A 13,505-nucleotide genomic window follows, 5' to 3' on the forward strand; every position below is an offset into this window, starting at 1 on the left:
TTGGAATTTGCATGCAAAAAGCCAAAATCATGTGGAAAAATCACAATTGCAGAAAGATGGAAAAACATGAAAAGTGGCATTTCTGTTTGCTCTTGAACAACAAAAATAAACGGAGTTTCTTTTTCAGGCTGTAATATAATAGCGCAGTTTTGCGAATTTGCATTGCTTTAAGTATACTTTTCTATTGCAACTTTAAAATATGCATGTAAATATTTATCTTAGGTTCAGAAATATTTGCTTTTAGCAAGGAGTAAAATACAAGCCAAATTTGATATGATTATAACTCCATAGGTTATCTCCTTGTTAAATCTCTTTGCAGATAGAACTTTCTAATGGAAGAAGCTGCTTGACCAGGAAATACTGATTTTTTTCTGTTTGTTTGTTTTTTTTCCTCCTATCAAATACTCTTATTTTTTCCTCCTCAGGCAAAACTCCCAATTCTCCAGGTAGCTTTTCAATATTGTTCTCCTGCCTCCTCCTAGTAGATGATTTCATTCTAGGTTACATTTTTGTCACAGTATCATGCTAAATTCCTTGAATAATTCCATTAGGGAATTTACAACTGCAGGTTTGTTGAAGTAATTAGTAGCTTTCTCTGACATATGTTGTGGCTGGTCAGTACTGCTAGGAGCTTAAACTGTCTCCTTGCTTCTTATTCTCATGCTTATTTTAGTTTCAATAGGGAATTATTCCACCTTTAAAATCACATTTATATAAAAGTAGTTTCTAAAATGATCCCATCCCTAGTGCGGCTATTTTGGATGTAATCTGTATTGCAAACAGCAGTTTTATTGTTTCTTGTAGGGGATGTGTCAAGGTGTGAATGGATGTTGTGTGTTAGGCCAGGTGTTCCCACACCGCACCTGCTCTTCCATTTATCTCCCCTGTTTGTGGTCAAAGCGTGATGGAAATCCCTACATACTTTATTGTTAGCATCACTTCTCCCTGGCCTCTTCTAGCAAAAAGTCTTAAAGGACAGAAAGAACTGTCTGCTTCTGGGTACTTTTATGGTGGCCTCTTATCTGCGGAGGAGCTCTTGCAATATCCTCTTTGGGGAACGAGGAGGGGAAGTGGAGGGTGGTTACAGATTCCTCCTTTTTGACAGGAATTCTAGTGGCTATTTTCAGCATGAGGTGCTTCAGTTCAACCCAAAGCAGAGGTATGTTTTAATGTGAATTTTGCCTCTCACAGTAATGCTCTCAGTTTCTATTGCTGACCATAGAAAAGTTGGTCACACCTTGTAAAAAAAAAAAAAAAAAAAAAAAAAAAAAAAAAAAAAAAACTGTAGCTAAATACCAAAGTCAAGAGGAATTTCCTCCTGAGATTTTAACATGTAAAATAGTGATTAACCATGTGGAAATAATCCATTTTCTTTTTTTCATTGTTCATAGGCAAGACATGGAAAGATCAAATCCTTTCCAGGCTGAAAGTAGCTCTTATTTAGTGGTATCTTTATATCAAAAAATTGAATCAATTTAGCAAGAGCTATTGCCATATTTGGCTCTGCTTTAGTGTTCCCCAATGCACTTTAAGTTGCAAACATGAAAGTGAGTAAACAGTATTTAAAATAGCATATAATTTGTTGCCAGTGAACGTATCACAGATTGAGATATTCCAGTACAAACACTTGCAGAATTTTGCTGAGATTGTCGATAGTGGTTCTGTCAAGATTTTCTTCTGTGTCCTCCATAGTATGCCATACTTCAGGAAAAGGGGATGGAATCAGGTGTAGGACTGGAACCCCTATGAGGAGAAAGTGAATTTTGAGGAGAAGAAAAAAGGTAAGGTTTTTGGTAAGAAAATGAATATGTTGCCAGTGGGCACTAAAGTCAATTAACTGCTCGATACCAAGTCCTTTTCTCTCTTTTAAGACAGTTGTAGCTAGTAGTTTTACTGCGATACCTGCTCTGTGCTGTTTGATTTGGAATTCTTTGCGTTGTAATTCTTACTACTGTGCTTAGGAGCTAGAGGAGAGCAGAGAAACCCTCGCATCTCCCAGGACCCTACACTGGTTACCATGTTCTTTTTGTAACAGGATTAGGATGGAGCACTTTTTTGAAGCAGTTATTGGTCTTCTCCATAAGTTGTAATTAGGAGCGTCTTAGTAATAGGGCTCCACTCTGTGATACAGATCAGATATTGTCCTCTAAGAAGAGCATTTCTACCTGAAATGCTCTGTATTGCTACATGCACATCTATTAAGCCACTGATATACAATGCAAATATTAGATAAAAGAGGAATTAAATCAACTCTTCTTGATCACTTTTTGGGGGCAGCAGTAGAATGTTTTTTCTTTGCAGCCCGTTTGCTGTTTTATTGGCTTTTCCTATATCACTTATTTCAGTTGCATATTCCTAAGAGCAGCTCCCTTTTTAACTAGACATTAATCATGATATTAGAAAAGGTTTTCATGCATACTGCTTGTTTTTCATGCGTGTGAGAGCTCTGTTGCCTTCATTGGCCCTGGGACTCTGCCTTGCTGCAAACAGTGAAAGAGGTTCATGGAGCTGGAGAGCTGTATTGACACATATTGACTTGCAAGAGTCAATATTTAGACATGTAATAATGAGCATTGCTGTAGATCTGGCAGTAGATCTTTGTAGAATTTGGTAGATTGTGTAGATGTGACCCTTGACTGTTTCCCTGCTCCTAGGAACAGCGTAGAGTGGAGTGATACATTAATGTCCTGGTGTTTCTGAGCTGTGCAGGACATTCTACTGCCAACAGAGATTTCCATCATCTTTACCATGGGAGCTGGGCTTCCACAAGATGAAGACGGATAAGGTTTGTCTCTGCTTTTGATCTTGTATAGTTTCCAAAGTTGTGATTTTTGTAAATAGGACTTAAAATATCAAATTGAATTAATTAATTTTGAAAAGCAGGTTTATACATACCTACTCTTTCACTAAATGGAGTGGCTTCTTCTTTCCCCCCGCCCCTCCCCAAACTTGCCTTTTAAAAACAGTCTTAGAGTTTCCAGTACCTCTTAACAAAAATGGAACGTGGTCATCTTCAACCAAGCCTCGATGTAAATAAGGCCTGAAATACTGTCTTTCAGCAAGATGGTTCTTAAGCAGATTCATGTTGTGTAGCTTTTGTTCTGTAATTCGTAGTGAAAATTGTGATTAGAACTTTAGGACATTGAGAAGCACTTAAACACCTTTGAATTATTTTTCTTCTCATATGAATGCTGTTTCCATCAAGGAAGAAAAAAGTTGGAGACTGTATTTTAATTTATTTAGTATTACATAGCAGAAGACCTCAAGGTTGATTCATTGTTTTACAGACGAGAAAATGAAACTAAAGGAAAACTAAAACACAGAAGTGAATCTGTTTCCAGTAGTCACACTGTGACACTGTAAATTAGTTTCTAAATTTTTATCTTGTCGTTCCTAAATGGGGATTCTCTGAGATATTAATTAAAGTTTTCATACAGGTTTAAGAAGTACCAAAATTAGCATTTACAGAAAAATAACCTCAGGTCCAGTTTACAGCACTTCCTGTTCCAGCTACACTCCGAATTTCCAAAGGCTTAAAAATCCCATATCCTTCTCCTTACCAATTGCTTGAAGCCTTTGAAACCATCGGATAGTGTTCGGAAAATAGTTGGGAAAGACTGGGTTTGGTGCACCAATTAAATCCAGTAGTACAAGCAGGTCCTGCAGAAGAAAGAATCTTTAACCTTAAGATAGAATTCTTTACATTACTGCAGCAGCAGAGAAACCCTTTGGTTCCTGTATAGGTCATGGTTAAGCCTTCAGTAGCTCTGGCCAAGGCCCCAGCTTTGCTGCTGCAGTGCCTGAGGAGATCTCATTAGCAGAGCATAATTCAGATGGGCGTGTGTTGCTGTCTTTCCAAGAAGGAAGAAATGCAGGCTGTTTCTCAGCTCCTTAGGCTGAAATACGGCCAGCTGGAATGGACAGGACCCCCTTGTGTGCAGTTTCTGTGTTACCTCCTTTCAAAAGGGAAAAATGAGTCAGGTGAGAAGGACAGCAGAGGAAGGTGCTTCTGTGCTGGAGAACTATCCAGTCTGCTGAAGGCAAGGAACTTTTACACGTGATGGGATATGGTGACAAACAAGAGAAGCGAGAGCTGGGAAATGAAAATACATAGGAAAGAAGGGATCAAACACCCAGGGTGTTTGTAGGGGCCAGAGGAAAGCACAAAGCCTGGCTCTGAGCTGACACCAAGTCTGGGCCGGGTGAGATTCCTTCATAGACTGTTTTCATTTCTGCTGCACTTCCTAAACAGAGGTAGTTCAAAGTGATTAGAAAGATGGCTATTCTAGTTTGTATTCCAGTTTTTTATGGTTTCCTTTCATACCTGCAGAGAGATCTGAAAAGCTCTCGCCAACTATTTTATCATATTTTCTAATATGTCTACAAGCTTGCTTCTTCTGTTAACTTTGGTGGGTTCAGGGTTTCATGGTAATCTGGCCAAATACTAATTAAAGAAATGCAATTCACTTATTAGGGAGGTGAAAGGCACTTACAATGCCCTGGAGCTGATTTGTGGTGGTTGAGCCAGGCGGGTGTGGAGTAGACACCATTTTTTGAGCTAAGTGTTGAGATCCATAGAGGGAATCGGAAGGCGACCACTGAACAAAGGCTTCTTCACCATCAAAAAAAATAAGCTGAAGTGAAAGGTCTGGTCTTGAGTCTGAGCTGGTCTGTTGGAGGAAGTTAAAAGTAACATAGCTGAGTTTGGACAGATGATGCAATAAGGGGATAGATCCTGTAGCCATATAAGCAACATCACTGTGAATGTATTTTTAAGGCAATCTATATAAACTGCCTTACATTGGGAATCTCATGCACATGCCGATAGTGTAACAGCAGGAGTGCTCAGCTGTTACTGAACATCCATGAGGGTGTCATGGCCCTAGCCCGGAGTGAGTTGTAGTTCTGGTTAAGAGTTTAATTTCAACCTTTAATGGACAGGAGCCGAAAATGTTGAGAGAGGTCTGCAAAACCAGGTAGCTGAATCATCATTTCCAAAAATGAGGGCAACATTTTAACGACAAGAGGGGATGGGAGTGCTACAACTACTTGGTGGCCCCACAGAGGAGGAATCTCTCTGCTCCTGTTCTGTATCCATGGAGGTAAACCGTCTGTCTAAAGCTTATGAAAACTGTGTTTTCTCCTGAAACTTCTGAGAGGGACAAAAAGTGCTCAGTCATGAGAAGAGTGACCCTTTCCTTCCCAGTCACGTGCAGTCCTCCAGGCAGTTTTGCCTTAAGACCAAAGCACAGCGAGTAGTTACACCCTTCCTCTTCAACAGCCACAGTATCACAGCAATAGAAACTGTTGAGAATATGCATGGTTACTGTATATAAAGTCACAAAGGAGCTCTGTGATTTTTATTTATTTATTTATTTATTTTTTAACTTATGCGGTAAGATTTTTTTTTTCTGTGTTTACTAACTGAGGCCTTGTTTGTATTGGGGCCATTTCCTAATTATTTCCAACACTGCTAAACCCCATTCCACTTCCATTCCACTTTATAGTCACTTCAGGGAACTGTAGGCCAGGCAGTTGCCATAAGCATTTGAACTACTGTATCCATTATTTTACTTCACGCAAAGCTGCATGATGTGGTTAAAAAGGTGGGGTCAACTGGCAACAGCCATGTCCTGTGCAGACTACAGCTCCCAAATAGCTGGAGCTGAACCAATGTAAACAACAGCGGAAAACGTCTGGAAAAATTCCCTCCCGTAGGCAAGGTGGTATTGATTATGTTCCCAGTGAGAGATGAGCCTCACTCATAGCAATGCCTTGTCACCCTTTGGCTTCTGCACAAAACAGCTTTTTTGATACGAGTCATTCTGCTTTACATTTTGGAAAAAATTGCAGTAACACTCTCTGAACTTCAGAAAGAGGGATTTGTTGCTGTTATTACGGCTTAACACATTCCCAGGTCTGAATAATGTAATTCCCTGCTTTTTGCTATTAAACTAAGTCTATATAAATAGACAAACACTGACATAAATATCACAACTTCCAGTCAAAATATAAATAGATTTGGCTGAAAACAGAACGGCGTGTTATGCCGCTATGAGCAGAGCGGAAAGGTCGTAGCTAATGTATTAAGCAGATGGATCCCAAAGTACTTTTTGTTAACAGACTGTGCAAATGACAGAATGATAGCCTGTGCAATGTAATTATATTTCCTTTCTATAAAGTATTTTCTTCTTATATGATAAAAAGATTAAATAAAAATATGTATTACTTGCAAAAAAAAAAACAGTGTTTAAATTAATTATTTTTTTTTCCATAGATAACCATCAGGTAAATTTATTCAAAATTAAGCTTCTAAATGAAAGCTTGTGTATGTATTACAGAAATGCTTAGTTTTGTGATTAAAAATATTGTCATATTTTTAATCTTCCAATTCTTAAATATTAGTCTCAAGCCACTAAATTAATTTCTGGAAATAATTGCAGAAAAGTAGGCTTAAATATCTTAACTAATTGTATTCCCTACACTTGATAAAGCAATTGAGACCTTTTAATGTGAAACCTCTTAGTGCTTGCAAATTATCTTCTGTAAACAGTAAATGCAGAACCAGTAGATGGCACTCATGAATCTGCAAAACAGCTTTTGGAGTTTGTAGGATCAGAAGTTTGAATACACAGCAATGGTCACAGTCTGAAGCAGGTTTTCAAAAAATAGGTAAGATGGACTGATAGATAATGCTATTACTTAACTCTTTCTGTGTGCTCAATCATCTGTTTTTTTTCATGAATAAGCTGTTCAAACTGGTGAAGGAAAGCAAGAAGAAAATGTTGAATTTGTTATTTGGTGTAGGGACATGTCAATGTACCTGTCCTCCACAGCAATTTATTAATCTCCCAAATAGAATTTACTTACATGTTTGAAAATTCAAAATACAGAAAGAAATAAATCCTTGTCAGTGACCCAAGACATCACTGAGTATGACATGGATTCTGGGTAGTTGTCTGTGCCTTGTATATGCAAGTTATGATCGTATCTCACTGAGCCTGAGGCATATGCATTATTTGTGTTTTAAGTGTTATTTTTATATAGTATATATTTATTGGACAGTTTTTAGATAGTCAGCCTTTGCATTTAAACATTTTAAAGTGATACTATGTACGTATGTACTATGTACATAGTGATTGGAGAACCAGAAATGTAGCAGAGAAAACGCAGAAGTTCTCTCAGGCCTATTGCTTTGTTGTTGCTGTTTTGGGGTTTTTGTTTGTTTGTTTTGCAAAAACACGTGAAAATGAAGCGGGCAACCTACCGTGATTGACTGCAGCTTGTTATCCAGGGCACGTGCGAGCTCCAGGATCATGGCGCACGGCACGGCCGAATCGGTGGCTCCCACAAACACTCTCCCCTGCCACTGTGGGCCGAAGAACTTGGAGTCATAGTGACAAGCAAGGACTAGGTGGCGTTTTGCAGAGGGGTCAAGGGTGCTGATGATGTTTGAAAACGTTTGGTATCCATACGGTGTGTATCTCTGGAAGGTATCTTCTTCAATTACCCAGCCCGCCTGTAGCCTTTGGAGACGGTGCTTAATGTGCTGCAAATAAAAAAAAAAATCAACCTCCCATAAAAGATGAATATTGTTTGCTTCAAAAAAGTATCGCAAATGAATCATCAGTAGCTACTTAATACTGGCATGTAAGCATTTATGTAAATTTGTGGTATTTGTAATAGATAAGTTTTGTAGCAAAGGATTTAGTTTATGGCCACTTTGTAAAATAAACGAGTCATTCATTGCTACCTTATCATTTTTTTCTGACTGGCTCACTTGCTTTTCATCTTTCCCTCTTGTCTCTTGCAAGGGCAGTCTTTGGAGTCCAATGGTTTTTTGACTGGTTACCCATCAATTTGACACGTTAAAATCTTCACTGTCGAAGTTTCCTGGCTAATGATTTTTCAGGTGTGGCCAGAATAGATCTTATGTTTGCTCCCTCACATACAAGTTTTCAGTTCAACTGTGTCTTTATGCTAAATGTCAAAATTATGGCTACAAAGAACTTGTTGTGGCTATTTCTGACAATTACCATGCATAGATTCATAGAGTAGTAAAAATAACATGCTGTACTTTTAAAAACTTCTACGAGAAGTCTGCCTTCCAAGTAATACTCGTTGTTTACAAGGCTATAAATTAAAGAAAGTTCGAAGCATTTGAAAATAAGTGATTTTAAAAATGAAGTCCTGTAACTGATTTTAAGACAAAAACTGAGGCAACAAGTTGTCATTCAGTTTAGGCAGTTTCCTACCTAAAGACAATACCTCTAAAACCCCCACTATGCCTAGTACACAGTTCTGGCTAACTTTTATTAGAAGGCCATGTCTGTTGAGCAGCTTATTTTTACTGGTCCCTTGAGTGCTTCTTCAAGGCAGATTCCTCTCTCTCTAAATAAACATTAGGAAGAGCCTCCAAGGGGAGGGGAAAAAAAAAAAAAAAACGCTTTAAAAAAGCTTTAAAGACTTGGACTGCTCTTAGTGAAGTCAGTGGGAATACTGCCATAAATTTTAGTGCTAGGACAAATTTCCATTTTGTTTGTGGTTGCCTTCTGAAAGCTTTTATGAAATTGTATGGTCTATCTATTATCTGTAGGAAGAACATAGGGTTTCTGGAACAGATTAAGAGGAATATATAAGCCTGGATACCGTTTCCAATAAGCATTATCCTTGACTTGAACTGGCCTTCTCCCCAAAATGAGCCTCATGCTCTTTCTGTATCCTAATAAATAAGTGTCAGCCATTTTGTACTCTGTTGTGACAGTGGAGATTTTTTTTGCTTTGGTGGGAGTATATTTCTGTACCATGTTGTTATCTTGTATAGGATGATCCTCATGTTTTGAACATGGTTTGTGGTTTTATATCTTAAAAACTTGCTGCATGTTGTAGGCATTTTACATTAGAGCAATGACAGAGTTCATCCTACTGAAAGGAAGAAATTCATCCCTTAGAATAGCAGTCACTAAAGTGACTACCATGGCATAAATAATAGAAGTTCTTAGTGTTTTCTGAAAATATCTTACCTGTCGTACGGCATAATTTCCTGGTGATCCTGAGTATCTCTCTATCAGGAAAGGACGCAAATCATTCTCCCACATTTGGGAAACATCTGTGTTTTCTACAACTGTTTGAATAGTGCTAGAATGTAAAATTTTTGGTTGATGAGAATACTGTAGGAGGAAGAAGAAAAGGAAAGATTGCTGTAGCTATTACTAGTTTTTCATAATCACAGTTTTCTTCAAAATTACCAAATATTTTAACTAGCATTTGTGCTATTTTGATTTGCTGTCCACAAAAGCTATTTTAGTAAAAGCTTTACTCTCAAAAGTTATTGACATTTTTATTTCCTGTGGGGTTTTTTTTACGTTTTTGTGCTTTGCATACAGAATGTGCAGATACGAAAAATGTGGGAGAAGTCTTTACCTACTAGACAGGCAAGCTCAACCTACGATCCTTTTTTTTTCTCTTTTCCTTATGGTCTTGCAGCATGTACGTCCCACAGCCATGTCTGAAACCACATGGCTTTCAAATGACGTTTCTGCTCAGGCCGAACCACGTGTAACGTGTGACACGTGGCTGCGAGCTAGGCCGGCGTGAGGAGGCGCAGCCCCGCGTGAGCTCTGTCACAGGAGCAGCGGAGCGTCGTCGTGGCCGCTGCTCGCGGTGCTGGTGGTGGGCGCGACGACGCGGCACCGCGCGGCTCGGCTGGACGAGCTCAGGTAAATGGCAGCTTTGGGAAGGTCTGTTTGATCTCGAAAGGGGCAGCTCAGCTCCTGCAACAACAGCTAGTGGTGCTGGCACTGATATTGCTCCCGGGTACTCTGGCCCTTTCTGTTGGCTGTGTGTGGACCTGCAGAGCCATTTGGGGCCTTCTCATGAGGATGGCAAATACGTCAAAGACCAGTGAGAGCCACGTGGGCTTCTGGCGTGGTAGCTGAATGCCAGTGTGATACCCTAGGACAGTTCAAACACCCCTTCCGGCCCCTGATTTGAGCCTGACCTATAGCAATAAGCTGCTTGTGATCTTCCTTAGCCACTCATGCTTAATACATTTCTCATAGGATAGGTTATATAGCCATTCCTTATTTCCATCTGAGGAAGATTCCTCTAGAGCTATAATTCAGTGTACTCTGTCTGCATCTCTGCCCTTCAGTGTGCTCTGTCTGCATCTGTTATATCCTTTCTGCAATGAGGAGAGCAAAGGAAAGTGGCCTTAGGAACGCACCACAGCCTTACAGCGAAGCATAATTGCATTCTCTATTTCATTTTCTTTTCCTTTCCTACAAATTCCTAATATTTGACATGCTTTTGGCTGCTGTTGCATTGAGCTGGGGTTTTCATAGATGTGTTTGATAACTCCGTCACTGTGTAGATTAACAAAAATAAAACATGATTCCCCTTCATTTCCCACTCACTCGCTGCTTCACTTCACATTTGTCTGGAATAACTGATGAAACTTATTTATTACTGGGCCAGTGAATGTACTGACCTTAGGGTCTTCCACAGTTCTGCGTAATCGGCTTTCATCTTAACTGCTCTGAACAGGTTAATATTGTTAGAAAAAGTTATTTCTGCCTCACTGTTTCTCCTTTATTTATATGTGTGTGGAATAGAGCAGCACAAGCACAGATGCCTTCTAGAGTCCACTGTAAAACTAACCATTAAATTCTACCCTTCACTTTCTCTTTTCCTAGATGTTTATCCATGTGAGGACCTTTCCTCTAATTCCACCTCAGTTCACTAGTGAAATTAAGCGGAAGAAAGACAGAAAGACACTGAATCCTACAACACCAATTAGATTATAGCTTTTAAGTTTAAGGCTCTAATCACACCAAATTTCAGGAGATATAGTTAGCATTTTCAATGCTAACGATTTCAGAAATTTATGAAAGAAATATCACGTTTCATCTGTTATATTGGAAAGTTGGACTACTAAAAGTTTGCAAATTGTGTTGTAGAAGAGTAAAATGTTTCAACTTTGAAAGACTATTTGCTTTATACAATGAGATTTTATCAGTGTAGAAAAGGCTTAGACATGAGAAAACATGAGAACAGTTTTACTTGGGAGAAAAAAATTAGGTAATTAGATTAGGAAAAAATAGATCAGGTAAAATCTAAAACTGCACCCTTCAGAAAGAGTGTGAGAAGACTAATTAAGGAGATTCAGAAAACACACCTTCATCTGAGCAAGGGAAAGGCTTAATTGAAATGTTTAGTCAGGTCTAGCTTATACATGATAATCATTGTCACTGAATCACTTTGCAAAGAAACATTATTATTAAAGTACATATGTATGAAAACTCCTGAGGGGGAAAAAAAATCATTTTTAATAATGGAAGTACCTTCAAATTCAGGAAGTTATAGAATTACAAAGGTGGTCATGAATTATAAAAGAGCAGCAGTGTGAGAGTTGAGGATGACTCATTTTCTGCGGTGTTGGTCAATCCATATTTCCTCCATATGCTTTGTCCCTGTATTTAGCTACTGCGTGAGAAATGAGGCCATTGTAGGGAGGCAGAGCAATGTATTCGTGGCAGGACTGCTGTTAAGCACTAAGTGCCTAAACAGCTGTGCTGTGCTGCTAAGCTACCTACAACCGCAAGACTTGAAATCTGCAATTAGCCCACCCATAACTTGCTGATCTCAATGTCTGTGAGCTTGATGCCAATTAAGAACTTTTAATCCACATTCCTCCTCCTCAGTGAGCAACACAAGAAGGATGGACCTATCTATAGGCTATAGGGAGAGAATTCCCCTTAGAGCTTTTGATTCTTGCTCCCTTTGGGGAAAAGGTTCAGAATTTGTCAAGGGACAACATTTGATGACAAAGAGGAAGTGGCTCGTGGTTAGCATGTGTAAGGACAGAGGAGCTGGGTGCTCTGGTTCTGCGGTTACAGGATCTTACTGCAGTCATTAGCAAGTCGATTGACTAGCTAGAATGGAATGAGATAAAGTGCCTATTTGTGTGGCTTAAGGGGGAAAAAAAGGAGCTCCGGGGCTACACGCTTCTACGCTGAGTAGTGACTACAGATTTAGCCTTACTTATTTATTCTTATCTGTGTCATATAAAGTAAGATAAAAAAAAATGAGTAAACAGAATTACAAGATTTCTGTTGAATTATTAAAAAAAAAAAACAGTCTTTACATGAGCAGTGAATAAAGTCAAGGAGAAAGGGATTGATTAAGGGGACGTGAGTGAAAACATATGAGGAAAGCCTCATTTTGCTGGTTTTCTCTGGACTCTGATTTGTTGTTGAAGAGCACATTGCCTTGCATTAGCGGAGTTCAGGCAGTACTAGGTGAACTTTGACTTCAACTCTTCTACAAACACCTGACAATGGATTTTCAAAGTGTATTTTCCATTTGGAAATGCCTGAAGCCTTTAATTAAGGGAAAACTGTAATTCCATTATATCTTATGTTCCGCGTGATCGTATTCCTCATGAAGAAATTGTTAGTGTTTTATAATATGTCATTAAGAGCCATTTACTACAAAGAGAAATCAGGTTTGTATTTGCTTATTATTATTTCACTAAACATTATCCTGTGAATGCTTTTTTCACTAGTTCACACACCATTTTAAATTAAAAAGAATATAGTATATTTCTACACAACATTATGATATTATGTGTTTCAGAAAGAATTATAGTAGAAGCAGGAGCTATCAGTACAATCAGTACAATTGTTTTTCTTAGCTAAATGTGAATAATTTCTGGAAGAACCATTTGTTTTCTCAGAATGAATAGTGTCCTTCCCTGAATCACTGTAGTTACAGTAAAAAATGGAGTATAATATATTATTTCTAAAATTATATACAACATACTTTTAGGTTTTGATTCCCCCTGTCCTGTTAATTTTTCCCTTAAACTCAAACAGCTTTCTCTGACATATACTGTCAGTTCCCCGCTGATGTGAATCATATCAGTACTGTGGCAAATTATGTGAATGCTGTTATCCTTCGCTGTTAAATTACATGGAGAAGGAAGCCATGTTATCTTTTACCTGCCTGCACCTTGCAGAGCAGCTGCGCTGCCTAAAATCACAGAATTAGATGCAATCTCAGCTTCATGCTGCCAGCAGCAACAGAAAGGGCTTAGCCCCGCTGCCTACGAGCACTGCTGTTACCATATCAGCTGCTCCCACGTTGCAGCATGAACCGTGACCACGGACTACAAAGATGGGATTTATTAAATCCACGCTCAAGAAAGACCCAGAAGGGTCACATGAAGATGCCTGAGGCTTCCTGGCGGATGGGCAGAGCGGCTGGCAGGTCACTGTGTGCACGATCTAGCAGTGATCCCATAAGTGAGCTAGTCCCAACACCGCAGCAACGTGAGGCGGACAGGAAAGAGCCGGCTGAGAAAGGCAAAAGCAACCCACCTTCTCCAGGGTCCAGTCCGTCTCGGTTTCCCTCGCGCTCACCAGGTGAAGCAGGGAGGCTGCAGCCAGGCAGAGTGCCCCGATGCGCACGGCAGCCGCGGCCTCTCCTCCACCTGCGCCTGCCAT

The 13,505-nt window shown here is 39.3% G+C and overlaps 1 protein-coding gene across 1 annotated transcript; it reads right to left on the reverse strand.

Annotated features, from left to right (window-relative positions):
* Positions 1–1,406: 1,406 nt before the first annotated feature.
* On the reverse strand, positions 1,407–13,505 carry QPCT (glutaminyl-peptide cyclotransferase). Its single transcript, XM_088524173.1, has 7 exons — positions 13,380–13,505; positions 9,024–9,170; positions 7,268–7,549; positions 4,494–4,670; positions 3,561–3,660; positions 2,985–3,101; positions 1,407–1,743 (listed from the first exon to the last, which is right to left on the reverse strand). Exons 1-7 carry the CDS (start codon positions 13,503–13,505, stop codon positions 1,598–1,600), a joined length of 1,095 nt encoding a protein of 364 aa, XP_088380299.1. The 3' UTR covers positions 1,407–1,597.

Source organism: Tinamus guttatus, unplaced genomic scaffold (assembly GCF_059628265.1).
Source record: "Tinamus guttatus ecotype Peru unplaced genomic scaffold, ASM5962826v1 Tinamus_guttatus_pri_ptg000208l, whole genome shotgun sequence".
NCBI classification, from domain to species: domain Eukaryota; kingdom Metazoa; phylum Chordata; class Aves; order Tinamiformes; family Tinamidae; genus Tinamus; species Tinamus guttatus.